This window comes from Phocoena phocoena, chromosome 6 (assembly GCF_963924675.1).
Source record: "Phocoena phocoena chromosome 6, mPhoPho1.1, whole genome shotgun sequence".
Lineage (NCBI taxonomy): Eukaryota > Metazoa > Chordata > Mammalia > Artiodactyla > Phocoenidae > Phocoena > Phocoena phocoena.
Genome location: NC_089224.1, coordinates 109,445,218 through 109,465,903, shown reverse-complemented (window position 1 = coordinate 109,465,903; position 20,686 = coordinate 109,445,218). Strand labels below are relative to the sequence as shown.

The following is a 20,686-nucleotide window of genomic DNA, read 5'->3' as shown; positions in this document are numbered from 1 at the left end:
ACAAGCTGTGCAGTGCGGCCCCAAAAAAAAAAAAAAAAGAAGAAGAAGAAGGAGAGCCCCACTAAGGTCAAAAACCTTGAATTTGACACCTCATTATAGTTTTGATTTGCATTTCTCTAATGATTAGTGATGTTGAGCATCCTTTCATGTGTTTGTTGGCAGTCTGTATATCATCTTTGGAGAAATGTCTATTTAGGTCTTCTGCCCATTTCTGGATCGGGTTGTTTGTTTTTTTGTTATTGAGCTGCTTGTAAATTTTGGAGATTAATCCTTTGTCAGTTGCTTCATTTGCACATATTTTCTCCCATTCTGAGGGTTGTCTTTTCATGTTGTTTATGGTTTCCTTTGCTGTGCAAAAGCTTTTAAGTTTCATTAGGTCCCATTTGTTTATTTTTGTTTTTATTTCCATTTCTCTAGGAGGTGGGTCAAAAAGGATCTTGCTGTGATGTATGTCATAGAGTGTTCTGCCTATGTTTTCCTCTAAGAGTTTGATAGTGTCTGGCCTTACATTTAGGTCTTTAATCCATTTTGAGCTTATTTTTGTGTATGGTGTTAGGGAGTGATCTAATCTCATTCTTTTACACGTACCTGTCCAGTTTTCCCAGCACCACTTACTGAAGACGCTGTCCTTTCTCCACGGTACATTCCTGCCTGAATGGCCATCATCAAAAAATCCAGAAACAAACGCTGGAGAGGGTGTGGAGAAAAGGGAACACTCTTGCACTGCTGGTGGGAATGTGAATTGGTTCAGCCACTATGGAGAACAGTATGGAGGTTCCTTAAAAAACTACAAATAGAACTACCATATGACCCAGCAATCCCACTACTGGGCATATACCCTGAGAAAACCATAATTCAAGAAGAGTCATGGGGCTTCCCTGATGGCACAGTGGTTGAGTCTGCCTGCCGATGCAGGGGACACGGGTTCGTGCCCTGGTCCAGGAAGATCCCACATGCCGTGGAGCAGCTGCGCCCGTGAGCCACGGCCGCTGAGCCTGCGTGTCCGGAGCCTGTGCTCCGCAACGGGAGAGGCCACAACAGTGAGAGGCCCGCGTACCGCAAAAAAAAAAAAAAAAAAAAAAAAGAAGAGTCATGAACCAAAATGTTCATTGCAGCTCTATTTACAATAGCCCGGAGATGGAAAAAACCTAAGTGTCCATCATCGGATGAATGGATAAAGAAGATGTGGCACATATATACAATGGAATATTACTCAGCCATAAAAAGAAACGAAACTGAGCTATTTGTAATGAGGTGGATAGACCTAGAGTCTGTCATAAAGAGTGAAGTAAGTCAGAAAGAGAAAGACAAATACCATATGCTAACACGTATATATGGAATTTAAGAAAAAAAAAATGTCATGAAGAACCTAGGGGTAAGACAGGAATAAAGACACAGACCTACTAGAGAATGGACTTGAGGATATGGGGAGGGGGAAGGGTAAGTTGTGACAAAGCGAGAGAGAGGCATGGACATATATACACTACCAAACGTAAGATGGATAGCTAGTGGGAAGCAGCTGCATAGCACAGGGAGATCAGCTTGGTGCTTTGTGACCGCCTGGAGGGGTGGGATAGGGAGGGTGGGAGGGAGGGAGACGCAAGAGGGAAGAGATATGGGAACATATGTATAACTGATTCACTTTGTTATAGAGCAGAAACTAACACAACATTGTAAAGCAATTATACTCCAATAAAGATTAAAAAAAAAAAAAAACCTTGAATTTGTAGAGGTTCCTCGAAGTGGCAAGGGATCTGTCTGACAGGGCAGAGCAGTGGCGGGCCAGGGAACAAGGTGGATCCTGTCTTAGTGGCTGGGGGAGGGGTGGGATGAAGTTGAGAGTACCAGAGAGAATTCTTCAGGTGAAGTCTGAGCCCCCCGCCATCACAGGAAAGCAAATCAGGGGCAGAGGGAGGGCTGACTGAGAGGAAGCAGAGGGGTCAGGTCACCGCAGGTCTCCATGGGATCAGAGGAAGGTGGGGAGGCCTCTCCCATCCCCCTGCGATCTGCACCACCACGGCTGCCTGTCAGACACTCCGAGAAGTCAGGCAGGCCAGGAAGCACTCAAAAAATAAGCCTGCACATGACGTCCAGGCAACACGAGGAAACGTCAGCACAGGCACCAATGCTGTGCCATCCCAGGACACGTGCTAGAACAGATAAACGGACCTCGGGAACAACCGGTGTTGACTCTTAAGAAATGTAGCCACAACACGCAGGGCTCAGGGTTGATCCCGAAACCCAACAGTCACGACAGACATCATTTCCAGTCACAAGAAAGACATCCGTTTGCAAGTCTGCTGCTCGTGGGATCAGGCTCCCGGGTCCCACATGGGTGTTCCAGTCACAGCCACGGCTGTGAAGGCAAGAAGCAAGCTCACTTATTGTTGTGAGTAACAGCGTAAGCCCTGCACATCTGAACATTTTGGGTTCTAATTCCAACTGTGCTTTTACTGGCTGTGTGACCTCAGATAATTCACCTAACTTCTCTGAGCCTCAGTTCCTTCATCTGTAAAACAAGAATAACACCACCTACCACTAGGGTTGGTTGGAGGAATTGATTGACACGGTACGTGGAAGACAAACAGCACACAGTAAGCACCAGATGAACGTCTGATGTTACAGCATTAGGACTGTATTAGGATTACAGCTGATCCTTGAACAACACGGATTTGAACTGCTCAGGTCCACCCTGACGTGGATTTTCTCCCCCAGCTGTAAATACTACAGTACTAGGGGACCCGTGGTTTGTGGAATGCAGATACGGAAGAACAGCGGTGACTGTTATACTCACCGATTTTCGACTGCGCAGAGGATTCGACTGCCCCAAGCCCCGCGCTGTTCAAGGGTCAACTGTTTATTGTTTTCCAATACCAGATGTGTTGTGGTGGCTGCCACATCTGGCAGGAGTCCAGGCTCTAGTAAGTGAAACGGGAACAAGTGGTGGCCCTGGGCTCTCCTGGAAGCAGGGCTGCCCTGTGCACATGCGGAGTCAGCACGCTGAGCAGAGGAGGAACCAGCTCTGAGGGTGCAACCTCACCAGTGTCCTGCAATGGGCAGTGATGCAGCACGTCGCAGCCTGGAAGCCCAAGCCTCCCCTTGCTTTTCTTCCAAAAAAGCTTTCCCTGCAGCTAAGAGCGCCGAAGGCCTGCGGCTTACTGGACCACGGCAGGGCTGGTCTCCCAAGGGAGTGAGGCTCACCACGTCTGGGCTGGCTATTTTTGATCCCACCACGAGGAACAGCAAATATGGTAAAAGAATGAGCAAGATGAGAGGAAAAATACCTCGGAAGGAGCCAGGAGACCCGAATTCTGGTCGCTGCACCATCGTAACTCAGTGTGCCCTAGCCTGGCCTGCCACTTCCTTCTCTGGGCATCAGTCTCCTTTAGAGGAGAATGTCTTAGTGGTGGGTTAGAATTTCTTTATGGCAATGGCTCTTAACCGGTGAGCACCAGAATCATCTGGAGAGCTTTATTTAAGGACAGATGCCCAGCTTGCCCCTGATTCTTCTGCAGTTGGGCCTGGCTATAAGGATTTTGAAAAGCCTCCCAGGGAACAGGGAAGGGCAGGGATTGGGGGCAGGGAGGGAGCAGGTCCACCTGCTTCAGGAGCTCCTACAAGGCTGACCTCTCATGGATTCCTCTTCCTCCCACTCACTCTCAGGAAAACAGCCATGACTCTGGGTTTTGGCAAGTGCTTTTTACTGATGAGCACAGAACAAGTGCCCACGAGGCAGGAAGAACCCAGGTTCTCATATACTTAACAAGTCAGTTCTCTGATGCAGTAGCAAAAGAGCAAATGCGCCCGACCTAGAGGAAACACCACACCCTCCCTAGACTTTCACCTTTCCTCTTTACACCAATGGGTAACTAAACAGGCTGGCAAGAAGGCAGGTCGTCCCTTCCTCCCCAGTGGTCTTCCCTGGGTGGTCTCGGAACTGTGACAATGAAAAGAACAATAGTGCTGGTGGTCACATCTATTGAGTAGTAACCACGCACCAGACATCTGCCTGGGCACCCCTCATGCTTCATCTCATGTAATCCTCACCACATCCTCTATGAGGGAAGAGGCATTGTTACCACTGCCTCACAGATGAAGGACTCAGGCCTGAAGTTGTTTAGTAAATTACCAAGGTCACATAGCTTGTAAGTGGGGAGGCCAGTGCTCAAACCCAAGTCCCTCCCTCCAAGGACCAAGCTCTTAACACCTACACTTTGTGCTAAGAGAAAGGCAATCCATAGCTTTGTAATCCACTGGCAGCTCAGGGATGTGATGGTGGCTCAGAGTGTGGGCAATGCCCAGGAGCTGCCAGCAATCCAGTATTGAGGCGTCAATACTGGATGATCCATGGGACACAGAGGCAAAGGCCCACGACAGCCACTTAAAGGGTGAAAATCCTTCCCCGGGAGTAAGGAAAGCCTCAGGGCTTAAAAACATCCTCACCTACCCATCACCTTTTTCTCCTGCTTCCTCCCTGCCACGCTTCAGAGGGAATTTTGAGTCAAGCACAAAAATTAAAGAAATGAGTGTGATGGCAAAGCCTGGACGGCAGGAGACTCACTCTGACTCACTCTCAGTAGTACCATTTCCACAACCTGCTTCAGCATCGGGCTCAGGCCCACTCTGTACGGGGGACAGGGCTGCTTCCCCTGTTCACGGTCAAGCACAGACCTGAAAGCCAGGCCACACACTGACCTGGGACCCCACTGTTCTGAAAGGGTCCTTTCTGGGGAGTGATCAGCTCATGGGGTGCCCTATGGCCTCCACTAAGAAGAGATTCCACTAACGCATCTCGCAGAGAAGGTATCAGCAAGTACAAGGAAGGGTGCGCTAATACAAGAAGAACTACTTAGAGAAGGAAACTCTTTGACCTTCAAACTGTTGAGGGTTGTGTGAAAGGTGGTTCAAAATACATTTCCAATATATACTTAAATCAATGACCCAGGAGTGGTCAAAAGTCATGAACTGAACAGTTAATGACTGTGCATCTTACTGTAAGCAAACTTTTATCTTAAATGACTAATAAAAAGAAAGAAACAAGAATGGCCCAAGAGAGCGGCTGATGGCCATCCCACACGAGGAAAGTAATTCTATGAAGACGTGCACTGTCAAGTCAAGCAAATTTCTGCCTTTTGCTTCCCTTATACTCCAGAACCACACCAAAGGCCCCGCTAGAGGAGGGATCCTCAGGGCCAAGCTGATCTCAGACTCGGCTCCTGTCAGCCCCTCCCATCACGTCCCGTCTCTGGAAGTCCGCAATGAGCTGAGCTGAGTAGAGTGCCTGGGACTCCCTCAGCCCCAGGGCCGCCCACTGCACAGATTCAGTCCGTGGCTGTGAGGAAGTCAGACATCCCACTGCTTAAAGACACAGCTGGTTAACAGCGGACAGCACCTTCTCAATAAGAGAACCGGACCTCCCTGAGTACTGCAGTGATGGAGAAGAGCTGCTTTCAACTGTGTCTGTCTCGAGACTCTCAGGGTCAAATGCATGCTGACAACCCTAGACAGAGAACCACGCCCGGAGCCAAGGTGGGCCGCCAACCCAGATTACTGACCAGGCCCGCTGGGTGGCCAAGGGAGGGACTCCTCAGGCAGTTAGGCTCCCAATGTTTTAAAGGCCTAATAAAAAACTGGTAATGTGACCATGATAAGGCTGGTTCTCAGCCTCAGGACACGAGGGGCCCCTTTGCTTTTGGTTGTAGATTATACGAACTCAGGGCGGTATCACTGGCTAAATGATTATTTCAAAATGTTGATTAGAAGCTGTGATTAGGTTCACGACATTGAAGGAATTTTGTGTGATCTGCGGAGGGCAAGTAATGAGAAGGTTTTGGTGTTTAAAGAAATTAAAAATCACTGGGCTTCCCTGGTGGCGCAGTGCTTAAGAATCCGCCTGCCAATGCAGGGGACATGGGTTCGAGTCCTGGTCCAGGAAGATCCCACATGCCACAGAGCAATTAAGCCCGCAAGCCACAACTACTGAGCCCACGTGCCACAACTACTGGAGCCCACGCGCCTAGAGCCCGTGCTCTGCAGCAAGAGAAGACAGCGCAGTGAGAAGCCTGCGCACCGCAATGAAGAGTAGTCCCCGCTCGCCGCAACTAGAGAAAGCCCGCGCGCAGCAATGAAGACCCAACGCAGCCAAAAATAAACAAACAAATAAAATTTTAAAAAAAATTAAAAATCACTGTATTAAGCCAGTCTCATAAAATACACTTTTTTCTCTCATTCTCTCTTCATGACAGTCTACTTAGCTATGGTTTTCACCCCTCCTAGGGTCACAGATTTGTTTGAAAATTTGCTGAAGGCCATGCACCCCCTACCTGCACCTGAAGTGCCTGGAGGCACACGCCAGGGTAAGGCACTCCCGGATGCCATGGGAAGAACATCAGAGTCAGAGGGTCGCCACACACTTCAGTGAAGTGGCCCTGAGCACAGGACAGAATCCTTTTGAGAGCTCGACATATGCCCCCTCACCTCAAGCCTTAAGAGAGGTAGGAGGTTTTATGAGTACTTCTATCACACTGCCGGAGAGAAAGTGGTCTGCCTAACACTCCACCCTTCTGGAGCCGAGGACTGTTACAGTGTTCCCGTGGTATGCGTCAGACTGCTGGCACAGAGGTGGATTTACAAGTACATGCTCTAGCTACACACGGACAAAAGGAAGCATGAACATCTTCTGAGGGACCGGATAAAGGGAATCTCATTTCTTCTGCCTCTTCTCTCCTATCATCAGGAAACAGCACTCCACAGCCAGGAGCCCAACAGACTACACTCCACAGTGGGGCAGACACTAGCAGACGGCAGGCAGTTCTGGAGGAAATCAGCCTTGCCCAGGCCGCACCCCGTCCTAGAGCACCGCCCTCAACCCTCACCTCCCGCCCCAGCCCCATGCCGAGAGATGGAATCACGCCAGATGTGCAGCCGGGAGGCTCCCCCTTCTCCTGCCCTCCTTCTTCCCCTCCAGGCTTTTGACCCAGAGTCTCCAAGTTTAACCTAATCACAGTCCTCAGTGCCTAGAGCATCAGTGCATCTGGGGCTACCTTAGTTTCCACTTGGACAAACCTGGAATTATAACCAGGAACTGAAATCAGGAAAAGGTGCTTACTCACATGGGCCAGGCGGAAGGGTACAACCCAAAGCCCTGCTGGTAAACAGAGGAGATCCATGCGAAAAGCCATCTTGCTAGTTAAAGAAAGGTACCAATTCCCATTAGAGTAAACAGGTCAGGTAAACACCAGAGCAGATGAAGATGCAAAAGCTATTTTTCCAATCAAACAACAAAGAACACAGTGCTGGATACAAAAGTTGGAGTTCGGCAAATACGTAAAAGCAGTGATTTCTTACATCTATGTGAGCTTAATAGTTTTCAAAGTGCTCAGTATAAATGAAGTCAGTCAACAGCACTACACTGTAGGTACGGTTTTTAAAATGGTATCTCTTAAATGTCTACAACAGTACAACAGCCAGGAGCCGGCAAACTGTTTCTATGCAGGCCTGGAGAGTAGGCGTCTGGCCTTGCGGGCCGGGGAATCTCTGCCACCTCAGCGCAAAAGCAGCCACAAACCACAGGCATACACACTGCACAGCTGTGTTCCAATAAGGCTTTATCTATAAAAACAGACAGGGGTATTTCTCTTCCTTTCTCATCAGTGGGTTTTTCATTAGGCCTGTTTATATGAATACATCCAAATGAAACATTTTTTCCCCCCTGTGAGTTGCCCAGAATGAACAGACATCTTTAATAGTCATAGAATATGGCCAAGTAAGTCTGAAACGGGCTCAAGTAGGCACAGGAGAAGAGAACCAGGCAGGCTTTTCACTCCCCTTCACGGTCATCGTGACCACCAGACTCAAGAAGCCTTGTCCCTAACACACGTTTCTCAAACTTTCAATGTCAGGACCCCTTCACACTTTTTTTTTTTTTTGCGGTACGCAGGCCTCTCACTGTTGTGGCCTCTCCTGTTGTGGAGCACAGGCTCTGGACGTGCAGGCTCAGCGGCCATGGCTCACAGGCCCAGCCGCTCCACGGCATGTGGGATCCTCCCAGACCGGGGCACGAAGCCGCGTCCCCTGCATCAGCAGGCGGACTCTCAACCACTGCGCCACCAGGGAAGCCCAGGACCCCTTCACACTTTAAAAAAATTACTGAGGACCACAAAGAGCTTTTGTTGATGTGGGTAGAGCCTACCAATACTTACCATATTAGAAATTGAAAAAAATTTCAAAAACATTTAATAATTCATTTAAAAGTAACAAAAATAAATAATCCATTACATGTTAATATAAACAATGTTTTCCTTATTAAAAAATAACTTTCAAAAAAATTTCATGAGAAGAGTGAAACTGTTTTCCATTTTTGTAAATTCCTGTAACGTCTGGCTTAATAGAACACAACTGGATTCTTGTATCTGCTTCTGCCTTCAAATCTGGAGTGAGGGAGTGTTTTGGTTGAAGTCTCTAAAGAAAATAGGGCCTAATCAGATGTCGGCCTTCTCAGAGAACTGTGAACAGTCGTCTTTGATTCTGCATTAAAGCTTGACAAATGGTAGCTTCTTAAAGATAGGTGAGGTAGGGAATCTGAAACTGTAGCAATGAACTTTCTTTTCTTTTTTAGATTACTGGGTTTTTTTAATTAAAAAAATTTTGTTGTTTAATTTTTGGCTGTGTTGGGTCTTTGTTGCTGCAGACGGGCTTTCTCTAGCTGTGGTGAGCAGGGTCGCGGGCTTCTCATTGCGGTGGCCTCTCCTGCTGTGGAGCATGGGCTCTAGGTGCACAGGCTTCAGCAGCTGCAGCACACGGACTCAGTAGTTGCGGCACATGGGCTCAGTAGTTGTGGCGCGTGGGCTTCAGCAGTTGTGGCTTGCTGGCTCCAGAGCGCAGGCTTGGTAGTTGTGGTACACGGGCTTAGTTGCTCTGTGGCACGTGGGATCTTCGTGGACCAGGGATCGGACCCATGTCCCCTGCATTGGCAGGCAGATTCTTAACCACTCCACCACCAGGTAAGTCCCTGTAGCAATGAACTTTCGCACTCTGTCACAGTAAAATCCACTGGTCCATCTTAGACTCTGAATGGATCTTTTATTCACGCATGACTGTGTAACATGCACTGATCAGGTAGAAAATATTGTTTCATTGAGTTAAGCAGATCTCTGAAATACTGAAACTTGTATCATAAAATATTTTTAAAGTCACATTTGTTTAATATCACCCCTGCTCACACCAGGTGTCTGTTAAGAACTGGGAAGCCGTCAAGCTTACAGTGGTAGATTATAAGTTTTCCCAAATTAAAATCTGTGCTTTCAAGTGAAAATTAGATCACTGACAGCAAATATTTTTAAAAGTTTTCATGAAGTGACACATTCACTTCGTTCATTTTCAGGAAAATGTTTGTCAAAAGCCCGGGTCTGAGTAAACACAGCTCGACTGTCATCATTCTTTCAAATAAAAACAGTGTCCCGAGAGAAAGCAGAGTTCGCCTCGCAACTCAAACAACTGCACACATGCTTTTCCTCAAGATGACCACCACAGCCCGGTACAATGCACACGTGCTTCCTGGGTACGCCCCATCCCACACAGGATGGTAAAGACAAATATTCAAGGGTCGAGACTGAATAACATTAGTACTTTCTCCTAATTCATCAAGGTCATTCTTAAGTGAAGTGAGCCTTTTTCACCCCCAGGAAGTAGATGGTAGTGAAGAATGCAGCGGCCACTAACAGTGTGGTGCCACCGTCCTGAACCATGCTAAGGCGCCAGCTGTTTTACCCACCTCTGCTTTCGCACCATCAGTGCAAACATCAACAGCAAAGAAGGCTGCTAAAGTCTTATTATGAAAGAAGTTCTGATCCTGAGGACCCTCTTGAGAACAGCTGCCGTCTCAAGGCCACAGCTACTTTCAGAACATAGCGGCAGCTGGGAATGAAGCCCTTCCTCCATAACCTCTTCAACGAGCCAATCACCATTTGTTTAAGTGCTTTTGAAGCTCACATGAAAGCTAAGATTCCGAAGAAGGCTTCCGCTGAAATTTCCTCAGAAACAAAAGGGGAAAAAAGAAGATGCTCAGAAGCAGAGATTGTTAGTTGGATGTATGGTGTGTCTCCCCAATCCAGTCCTCTGAGGTAATGACACTGGAGGAAGAGAAGGGAACAAGGGTGCAGGCTCAAAGGCAGAAACAGCCAGTGACTCCCGGAAGGCAAAACACAGCGCAGCAGAGCTGGGCGTGCCTGTGAAGACTCAACGAAGCCTCCTCTCAGAGGAAGTGGCACGGCAGTGACGCTAAATGACAGGGCACCTGAGAGAAGCCACCACGTGTGACAGGAGAGACAAAGACACGACTTAAGGACAGTGGGCAGCTTCGCCCTTAATGTTTTCCTTTATACTTTCTCAGCTTCTGTCAAAAGGAATCTAGACACAAAGAAGTAAACAAATCCAAACCCACATTCTTTGAAAGCTACCTGCCCCCAAATAGCTGGAACACACCTCCCACTCATTACCTATGAAATAATCTGCTCCTATAAAAACTGACAACCCCGTACCCTGGTGCCACTCTCGCCTCCTGAGATGGCCCACACTCTGTGGAGTGTGTTTCTCTCTAAATAAATCCACTTTTTACCTATCAAAAAAGAAAAAAAGAAAAGAAAAGAAAGCAATATGAATCCCAAGTGCAGGGAGAACAACTGCAAACAGCCTTTCCCCACCTGCAATCAGTCAGCCTCGACTGAACTTAAACTGACATTCTCAAGCCCAAGCCGCGGTCAAGGTCATGTAATGAGTCCGTGGAATAATGAGACTAAGAAGAAAAACCATCCAGCCAAAAGCTTCCAAATCCCGCAGGAGGCTTTACTGCCCACGGCCTTTGCTCTGTCAGCTGCCTCCAGGATGGGCTAGATCTCAGGCCGGGAGAACTGAGGAGCAGAGAGGGTCACCCGCAACATTCCAGGACCAGCAGGCGGTGGGCAGTGCACTCACTCAAGCTCTCCCGTGCTGCCTCACCTCTGTCCTGGGGTAGCCGAGCAGGGCGTAGCCGCTCAGCAGCCGTGCCCGAGGACGGTGTGCCAGCACAGCGTGCTGCCCCTGAGTTCTCTGCAGGGGAGACTCCAACCGCGGGGACGTGGCTGCCCTGGTTCTGGAAGGGTCACAAGCATAACCACTCTTCAAAGTTCAGAGTGAAATATGCGTTCGTGGATTGGCTCCAAAGCACCCCACCGCCTAAACCAGTTCAGTGAAAGAGCACGAATCGAGAAGACACCCTATTCTAATCAACTCTGTCCCTCTTTCAGGGGCTTGTGATATCTGCTGACGACACATGGGTGCTTTCTTAATGGTATGTCCCCGAGAACGGTGGAACGAAAGCCCCGGTGTGCCTGCAGGACTTCCGGTTTTCATATTCGCTCTCTGCTGAAGAGGTCCCATGCTGTCACCTGGTGGAAAAAACAAGAAACTGCCTTGTATGCCCCAGGGGATGACAAAAGCGTTCCTGTTCCATAAAGCTTCTCTTTACTACAGATGCTGGGGGACAACTGTGACCCCCCCATCTTGGGCTTCACTTGCTGTGCTGTCCACCACAGGCCGGACACTTTACTAAACAACAATCAATGTCTCATGGAATAAATGGTCACAGAGACAGTTAATTACCACAGTCGCCCCCAAGCCCTCTAAAAGCAAAGTGGAGAAGGCAGAGAGGTGTCAGAGGATCAGAACAATGGAGAAGGGGAGAAGGGAGTGGTGAGGAAGGAGCAGAGGAATTCACAAAGGGGTAAGGATGAAGCCAAGAAGAAAAGTACAGATAGGACTTCTCTGGCGGTCCAGCGGTTAAGAATCTACCTTCCAACGCAGCGTACGCGGGTTCGATCCCTGGTCGGGAAACTAAGATCTCATATGCTGCAGGGCAACTAAGCCCGCACACCGCAACTACTGAGCCCACATGACACAACTAGAGAGCCCATGTGCCGCAACTACCGTGGGACAACTAAGCCCGCACACCACAACTACTGAGCCTGCGTGCTCTGGAGCCCACGCACCACAGCTAGAGAGAAACCCATGCGCCGCAACAAAGACCTGACGCAGCCAAATAAACTAATTAATAAAAAAAAGAAAAGTACAGATAAAACTTATCAACTGGAAAACGTTACCCTTGGGATTTTTGAACATTTTCAGTCAAACAGTCAGTAAAATGAACCCAGAACTACTGAAGTGTAAAAAGATGAAAAAGTTAAAATGTTTCATTTCAATATATTAAAATAAGAGAAAGACCTATTCATTAAGTTACAGAAATAATAAAACCAACTTTTTATATAACATGCACAGAAGAAGGAAAAAAAAAAAAAAGGCAAGAACATGCCCAAACAATAAGTTCCCAGAAGGTGGGTTTTTACTTTCTGTTTGTGGCAGCGTCGTGCTTTATCAAGATTCGAATTCATAGTTTATTTTTTGCAGCTTTCCTTTATCCCACACTCCAAGGCAGAACGGCTCTCTGAGATCCGTGACTCAGAAAGCCAGGCTAAAAGCAAAAGATTTCTGCAGACCACGTTCCAGCTTAAACTCACTGAAAAGAATCTATCCCAGGAGTTCCCTGGTGGCACAGTGGTTAAGAATCCGCCTGCCAATGCAGGGGACATGGGTTTGAGCCCTGGTCCGGGAAGATCCCACATGCCGCGGAACAACTAAGCCCGTGTGCCACAACTACTGAGCCTGTGCTCTAGGGCCCATAAGCCACAACTACTGAAGGCGCAGCGCCTGGAGCCCGTGCTCCGCAATAAGAGGAGCCACAGCAATACAGAGCCCGCACACCGCAACGAAGAGTAGCCCCTGCTCGCCAACTAGAGAAAGCCTGCGTGCAGCGATGAAGACCCAACGCAGCCAAAAATAAATAATAAATAAATTTTTTAAAAAAGTAAAAAAGAATCTATCCCAGAGGGCATTCCAGAGGGAGAAGGGAATCCAGGGCCTTTGAAGGAAGAGAGAGAGAGAAAAAAAAAAAGCTATTTCCTGGGACTAGAAAGAGAGTTGGCACATTCTGCAAGTGTGGCCTTATGGCCACCTGGGAAGCTGGGGGCACCTTGGGAGCCTGGAATCTGAGTACCGGGGCTCCCAGCCTGGCATGACCCTCACACACCAGGCTTCTCACAGCAAGAGCACTTCACGGACCCAGACAGCAGGAATCCCGACAGCAACTACTGTGGACCCCAAACTGGAGATACCCCAGCGAGTACTGTGCTCTCAATAAGAATGCCGGGATAGTGCCTGACACTGGTATGAAGCCTTGAAGTCAGGTTAATTCAATTTAAAGAAAATCATGTGATATCAACTGTATAGCAAAGGTGAAGGAAGATTTGTACCTACTATCTATTTTCCAAAACGAACCTACATTACTTTTACAATCAGAAAACAGGTCAGCAACAAAATTTTATTTAACAAGAACAAATGAATAATCTGCCTTAAAGAACATTACTACCAGCACTGGGTGTGGGATTTCATGGATCCAGAGGCAGACGGGACCTCTGAGAGAGCGTGCCTCCTCAACCAGCTGTGGCCTGAAATCCCCGCGTGGCCCAAGGCAGCCTGTCGTCATGGACATTATTCAAATAAGCCCAGAAATGCAAAACATTTTCTATGTGGTTTCTTTTCAGACTCAGGAGGCATGGTTTGAAAATCAAGAAGATGCAAAAGGGTTGTAATGGCACAACCATTTAAAAATCAGAGTTTCAGAGGTTCTTTCTGGCATGAGTCTCTCTTTGAATTAATACTGACACAGCTATTTTGAAAGCGTGTTAAATCAGCAGGAAGGGATGCTTTACACATAGCCATTCCCAATCCATAACAGCCCCTGTGCTCACAGTGAAGTGTTATCTGGTCCTTCCAAGACAACATTTTCTCCTCCTGACTCAGCTCTGAGAAGGTGAAGATCACACTCACGAGTGGTGATAAGCAGTCACCTCCAGGCCTCACACAACCGCTCTCAGTAATGCTCCCCACCTGCCTCACCGGCAAACAACCCGGGGCTGCTCTTCCAAAGCCCCTGGGGCTCTCCCTTGAGCTCCGGCCTTCCTGCCCCACGCTCAGTAGTGCCCAGGCATGTGGCTTTAGGGAACGCTGTCCAGCACCAAAAGGAACTTGCCTTTTCCATCTGTTGCTGATGCTTCTTGTAAATGTCTGATTGACCTAAAAATAAACATTTGGAGAACAAAAAAGTTAGCTAACAAATTTGCATTCCTCTCTATTTTCAGCACTAGTAACTTGAGGCCTTGAATTTCTCGATTATAAACTTAAAAGGCTGGACTAGATGATTTTAGAGCACTCTCCCTAGACAACATGATTGTTGATAATCAACCCTTCAGCATGTAGGGCGCCCAAGCCTGAGGGTTAAAGATGCCCTCTGCTGGCTCAAAAACGCCTGGCAGAGACCTGGCTGTGAGGGGAAAGATCAAAACACAGTAACACTCCTCATCTTCTCCTACCTAATCTCTCAGTCCCACAGCTACGCCCCCGCCGCAACACAGCTAGGACAACGGAGCCTCCGTGAGTTCACCTGCTACCTGGAGAGAATGGACCCTATAAGAAGGTCACAGGCCGACTTCTGAAGTCTAGGTCTAGGAGCTGCGAGCACAAGGCTTCATGCAAACTCGATACTTCATCGACCTGAGATTTCTAACTTTGCTGAAAAAATGCCAACCTCCAGGGAATCTTTTCTGGCTGTGAGGTGCTGGTAACTAATTACCAGTCAGACAGGGGAACGTGAACGTTCTTAAAGAAGCTGTAGGCCAGCAGTCTAGGCAGAGTTCTCAGGCACCGAGGGAAGGACTGTGTGGGAGGAAGGGCACAGCACAAGCAGACATGGCACAGGGGGAGGAGGGCTGGGGTCTCACAGACCCAGGCTGCAGTCCTGGCACAGCTGCCCACTCTCTACTCAACTGTAAGTAAGTCATTTCTCCTAAAACCTCTGCAGTTTGCCCACCTGTGAGAACTGAATGGCGCAACATGTGAAGTTAAGTGGCACAAAGCTGACACTGAACCAAAGCTGGCTGAATCTGAATGTTTAACAAAAACTTTGATACTGTTTCTTCAATTACCTCTTTAGCACTTGAGTTTTTCATTTTACAGCAATTTTCAGAGTGTCTACCTTGAAGAATCTTGCCATCTGGCATCTGCTCCTTAGTGCTGTAATTACCAAAGGGCAGGAGATGGCCCCTTGTAGCTCGAGTGCATCTGGGGCTTCCCCAATCCCCCAGGTCCTTTCTATGTTACTGTGCAAATGTGGCAGTGGGGGCTGAGGCTCTGCTCCCTAATAAGATGCTCTTTCTACCTGAAGACAATGCTGGCCATCCTGTTACAGAAGCCTGCGCAGGATGCGGGGAGGTTGTGGAGATTACGAAACTCACTCTGCTCTCTCTCCTATGCTGGCAGCTGGCAGCTCAATTTACCAAACTGATGCGTCTACACATGTGATGCATGACAGAGTTAGGGCTAAGAGGGAATCTAAATAACTGGCCCGAATGAGGATTACACTCCACTGGCACCATGTTCTAAATAATCAGAATAACTGAATGACCCGATCGACCCCAGGAGTCTAAAAATATTAAGTCACTGCATGGGGCACTGCAGAGTGGAACACCTCACTTCTAATAAAAGGTAGGTAAATCTGTATTTTTAAACTTTATTCTAAAAGAACTGATTGCTTTCAAGTGGCCACAGAACTAGGTCATTATGAAGGCGAGTGTTTGACTTTTGTTAGCCCTTCTTCCTCTAAGTGCTTCCTACTGAAGCAAGAATTTCCTTCACTTTGATAAGATCTCAGGAGGACATTCTTTCTCATCAACCACTGACTTGGCACTAACGTGTCTTCACACACAACCAAAGCACGACACATACACGCATCTAAAGCCTGCCACTTCCAGGAGTGAAGCAAACCATCCTGAAGGTACCTGCAATGTTTATGAGCTGAGAACTATCACTGGTTTTATGTTAGTAAACTTCCGCACTTTCTACCCAATCTGGCAAGATGAGTCTGTGTATGGGCTTTCTTCAACTCCCTTCCCTTTAAATTCATTCTGCTATTTTATGTTGCTACTAAGTTCTCATCTCAAGAATCTTCTCTAGTGTCTGAACTGCTAAAAGCCTGTGCCAGATGAGCGCTATCACTATCTACCCGGGAACCTGAAAGAGACACAAATTCCAAGGTCCTGCCCCTGGAGACTAATTCAGGTGAGTCTGGGGCCCAGGAAGTTGTCATTTTTAAACAGATGCCCCGTGTGATTCTGACCAGTTTGGCAACGGCGGGTTCAGCCATCGGGCTGGACAGACAAGCCCACGGTGCACACGCGGCCTCCCTCCCCGCAGGCACTCACCATACCACCGGGAAGAGGATGGCTCCACAGCACAGCAGGTCCACCAGAAACAGAGAATCCTTCCACAAGCCATACTCAGTCGTCCCCTCCTCGGTGGACTCTATGATGATATAGGCCACGTTTGCCAGGACCTGCAGGACACAGAAGTTGCTGAGGCCCCAAAGCATGGACAGATCTTTACAAGAGCAGCCCCGATGCGGGGGGGGGCACCGGGACCTAGAGACCCCAACCTGGGACCACAGCGCGGTTTCCAGGTCCATGTGCTCTTGCAGAACATTGCTTCCCTCCAATCAAGAAGTAGTCTCCGTGCCTCCTCGAGCTTGCGACTGCTCTGACCAATAGAGGGTGGCCGTGACTGACACATGTCACTTCCAAGGCAGGTCACACAAAGGACACTGCCCCTGCCTGGCTCTCACACACCTTTGGAGCCCCGGTCTTATAAGAAGTCTGGCTACCCTGAAGCGGCCCTGCCGGAGAACCCAGGCAGAGAGAGAGAAGATGCCCGAGGAGTCCCCACAGCGGACGCGGCTTGGTTCTCCACAGAGGTGCGTCTGCGTCCACGGCCTGCTTCAATCTCCAAAGTGAAGGACGTGCCTTGTACATTCGGTCCTGTCATTAAGCTCTTAGCATGTTATGAAAAGTCCCTCAGCTGGCTAAACAGAGAGAGCAATATTTTACAAACTGTGACACTACTGAGCATAAGGGAGACATAATTTATGAGATATTCTTTTGAAGATTATCACTAGGTATGAAAGCAGAGATCAGAATCCCACCTCTGTACTCCACGCGAAGTCCATGGTCCAATATACTCTGCTTCACTGCTCTAAAGGGAATTCTCCACACTTCTACAAAAATGTGAAACCTGTCGTGCAATGACTTGGGAAGGGTAGTTTCTCTTTCCATCTAGGACTTATCAGTTAAATCATTACTGAAGCCATAATTCACTTAATACAAATGCAAAAATTAGCTTGAAATTTCAGTCTCCCACCGACACCCAGCCTCTGGGTTCCTCCTGCAGCCCAGTCCATCCTAAACATCTGCATTTGTGGCTCTGTCCATGAAGACAAAGTGGGAAACTAACAGCTTAAATGCTTAATCCCATTTTGTCCTTAGTTCACACTCTTGACACCAGACACAAAATGTTCCCAGAGGTGCTGGTGTGGAACCAAGCGCCAATAATGTTCTCGAAACTCCATTTTTACATCATCACTCCCTACTCAGAAATGCACAGTGGCTCCCCGTGACCAAAAGGAAACAGTTTCAACTTTCCAAGGCTGATGCTCAAGGACTTCCCAGACGAGTCCTTACATTTAAATACTCATAACTTCCTTACATTTAGTTTTTTAAATGGCCATCTTTCCTCCGAGTGACCTGCCACGTAACCTTGTGGGGAACAAAAGGGGGGAAGCTGGGAAGATGTGTCCCTTATATCACAGTTTAGGCTATGTGAGAAAGAGTCAAACTGGAGGGGAAGGCAGCGGCTCCTAGAGGGAAGGCGAGGTGGGGCAGGACGGCAGGGGAGGAGCACCCCGGCTCACAGCCTCCGAGCTCTGAGACCTTGGCAGGCTGGAGAACTCAGCCCGGCAGAGAAGTGGCCCCAGTGGCTCAACAGCCAAGACCTGCCCAGCGCCTCAGCACCTCCTGTACACCAGACAGTCGTGTCATGTTTGCCTCCGTCTTGTGTCTTACCTTAAAACCTAGGCAAGGCTCATTCCCACCATAGAGCTCTTCCAGATCATTCGAACTGGGGTGAATACTCTCTTGTTGGAAACCTACAGCAACTGGTCTGTACCATTCACTTGGCACTAGTGTGTGCCCCTTATTATTGACCGTGAAGATGGTTTTGCCGCAAGCATTGCCAAACCGCTGATCACCAGAGTGGAGCAGGCCGACCTGGGTGCCCAGAAAGTTGTCCCTCTCCCACCCTCACCTGCCACACTTACACTGTGCTCCAAAATGATTGGCTGACGAGAACAACTTTATCAGATAGAAGCTCCCTGGTCAAGCAGAGCTGAGGAGCTGTGCATCTCTGCTAGGACCTCTCTGTTTATTACGCGTCCCTTACGTCCAGGTTCTATATCCAATAAGACTGTTATACATAAGACAAGGTTCCTCTCCTGAGGGGCTCACAATTTTATAAAGTTGGCCTCAGTCCGGGGCCCCAAACATATAAAGCATTTAATAAATGTTTGCCCCAATGTCTCATAGTCTACCGTGTGGAAACTCACTGATGTCATTCAGTTTTAAAATAATTTGTTGGGAATTCCCTGGCGGTCCAGTGGTTAGGACTTTGCGCTTTCACTGCCATGGGTGGGGAACTAAGATCCTGCAAGCCATGCGGCATGCCGGGGGGAAAAAAATTTGTTGGTCAAGTCACCGTGTACCCAAGCTTCTTTGCTAACAGGACCATCTTGTTACAAGGCAAACAGATTCCCTAATTTCTCAGCAGCTCCCTATTCACATGCTGGCTTAAAGACGGCAGATGGTGGAGCAACCCCCCGTGCAATGACCTGAGGTCCAGGTCTGTCAGAATTCAGAAAGAGAGGCCCAGCCTCCAACCCCAGAGGCAGAAGCGGGGGTTTCCAGAAGTGACTCCCTCTTCCCAGGCAGGCCTGGAGCTGAGACCAGCTAAGTGTCAAGAGAGAACGAGGACAAGCAGAACTAGGGCTCCTTTACCTGAAGCGGGATGACGATCATGAAGATCTTTTTGTCTTTGTCAGAAAGGATGTGCTTAATGAAAGCCCAGCCGGTGCCAATGAGTGCGATGGTGATGAACAGCAGGGCCCCTTTCAAGCTGCAAGGGGAAAAAATGAACAGACACCAACGGGTCTCTTTAGCGTCTCACTCTGAGAGTTGGAGTGTACAGCTCGTTCTATGATTTCACGCACTGCCGGCAAAAGACAGGCGGCCAGACTCAGGCGATTCACCGTAAGTGAGGAGCGCTTTCAGGCACACGCTAGCTAGCTACGCGCCCCACTATCTGATCGGCAGGAGCACGTCGACAGCCCCGAGCTCTCAGGTCGGGACAGCCACTGCACGCCACACGCCTCAGGCCTGGCAGGAATCCGGCAGGCTGCCCTGGGAGGGCAGGGCCAGTCAACGTGGGGCAGGTCTCGTCCTACCACGGCTGCCCCAACTTGTCTGGCAAGTCACTTGGCAGGATGGGTGCTTCCTGTGTCACTCCGCATACTTACAGGTGAGTGATGTAGTACACCACAGCCCACCCTTCGATCGGGAAGCCCTGGGAGGAGATATAGTGGTAGTCGATCTGCAATCAAACAAGTGCATTTCAGGAAGATCATCTACTACAAGCCTTACACACAGCAGAACGGGGAATGCCACCAGAGGCCCTCATGACGGGGGACACCCGCTCCCAATCCGTAACACTGAGCTTGCTGGCGCACAGTGACGCCTGTAAGCGCACTACAAATGTCAGGAAGCCTGCGTCCTGACAAGGAACTCGACGCAAGGGTTCCACGTCACTAACACCTAGTCCGGGTCCCTCTCCTTCTGGCCGCGCCACGCAGCATGTGGGATCTTAGTCCCCGACCAGGGATCGAACCTGCACCCCCAGGACTTGAAGCTCAGAGTCTTAAGCACTGGGCCACCAGGGAAGTCCCAGGGCCCCTCTCTTGAGGCAGGTGATTCACTCTGGCAAATGGATGCCTATTCTTTTCTTTAAAATCTCCAAGGGAGTTCCCTGGTGGTTAGGATTCCAGGTTTTCGCTGCCGTAGCCCAGGTAAAATAAAATAAGATAAAATGACGTATAAAACCACCAAAAAACAAATAAAAAAAAAAGACCTCCAAATGCCACAGGTCTTTTCAATGCCCCAGTCAAGAGCTTTACCTTTCATAGCCTTGCTGCTTACATAATAAATCAGTCAGTAAAGTCAGTAAAAAAATCTATGTGGGATCACCTAGCTTCAACTATGTTATCTTTGGGAAAAAATCTGTAAATTTAGAGCTACCTGAAATCACCAGTGCATTTTAACTAAAGTGACCAGCTTCAGTAGTGGCCCAAATGCTTCCAGGCAGGACTCCCAAAGCTGACATCAGTTTCTTTATACATCTTTCATTCTCCCGCACGTGGCTGTCTAGATGTGAAAGTGACTCGAGAATCTTATCATTCATTATCTACATGGTTCCAGAAAGAATCTTTTACCTTACACCCAAATGGGAAATTATCCAAATAATTGTCATTTCTTGAGATTGTAACTGGCTATATTATTACTTTTTCTGTGACAATATTTTTTTTTTTTTTTCTGTGACAATATTTCTAAGTGCAGTAGGATCTTGTGCACATGTCTGGAGACTGTCACCCTCACGCATAACCCATGGA

The 20,686-nt window shown here is 48.4% G+C and overlaps 1 protein-coding gene across 1 annotated transcript in view; it reads right to left on the bottom strand.

Moving 5' to 3' along the window:
- GPR107 (G protein-coupled receptor 107) overlaps positions 1 to 20,686 on the bottom strand; it is a 71,866-nt gene that overhangs the window by 17,304 nt on the left and 33,876 nt on the right. The window contains exons 11-14 of the mRNA XM_065878513.1: positions 19,541 to 19,614; positions 19,023 to 19,140; positions 16,347 to 16,477; positions 14,120 to 14,163 (exon numbers count right to left, since the gene is read on the bottom strand). Coding sequence (XP_065734585.1) covers positions 14,120 to 14,163; positions 16,347 to 16,477; positions 19,023 to 19,140; positions 19,541 to 19,614 — 367 coding nt within the window. The remainder of the gene's footprint in view (positions 1 to 14,119; positions 14,164 to 16,346; positions 16,478 to 19,022; positions 19,141 to 19,540; positions 19,615 to 20,686) is intronic.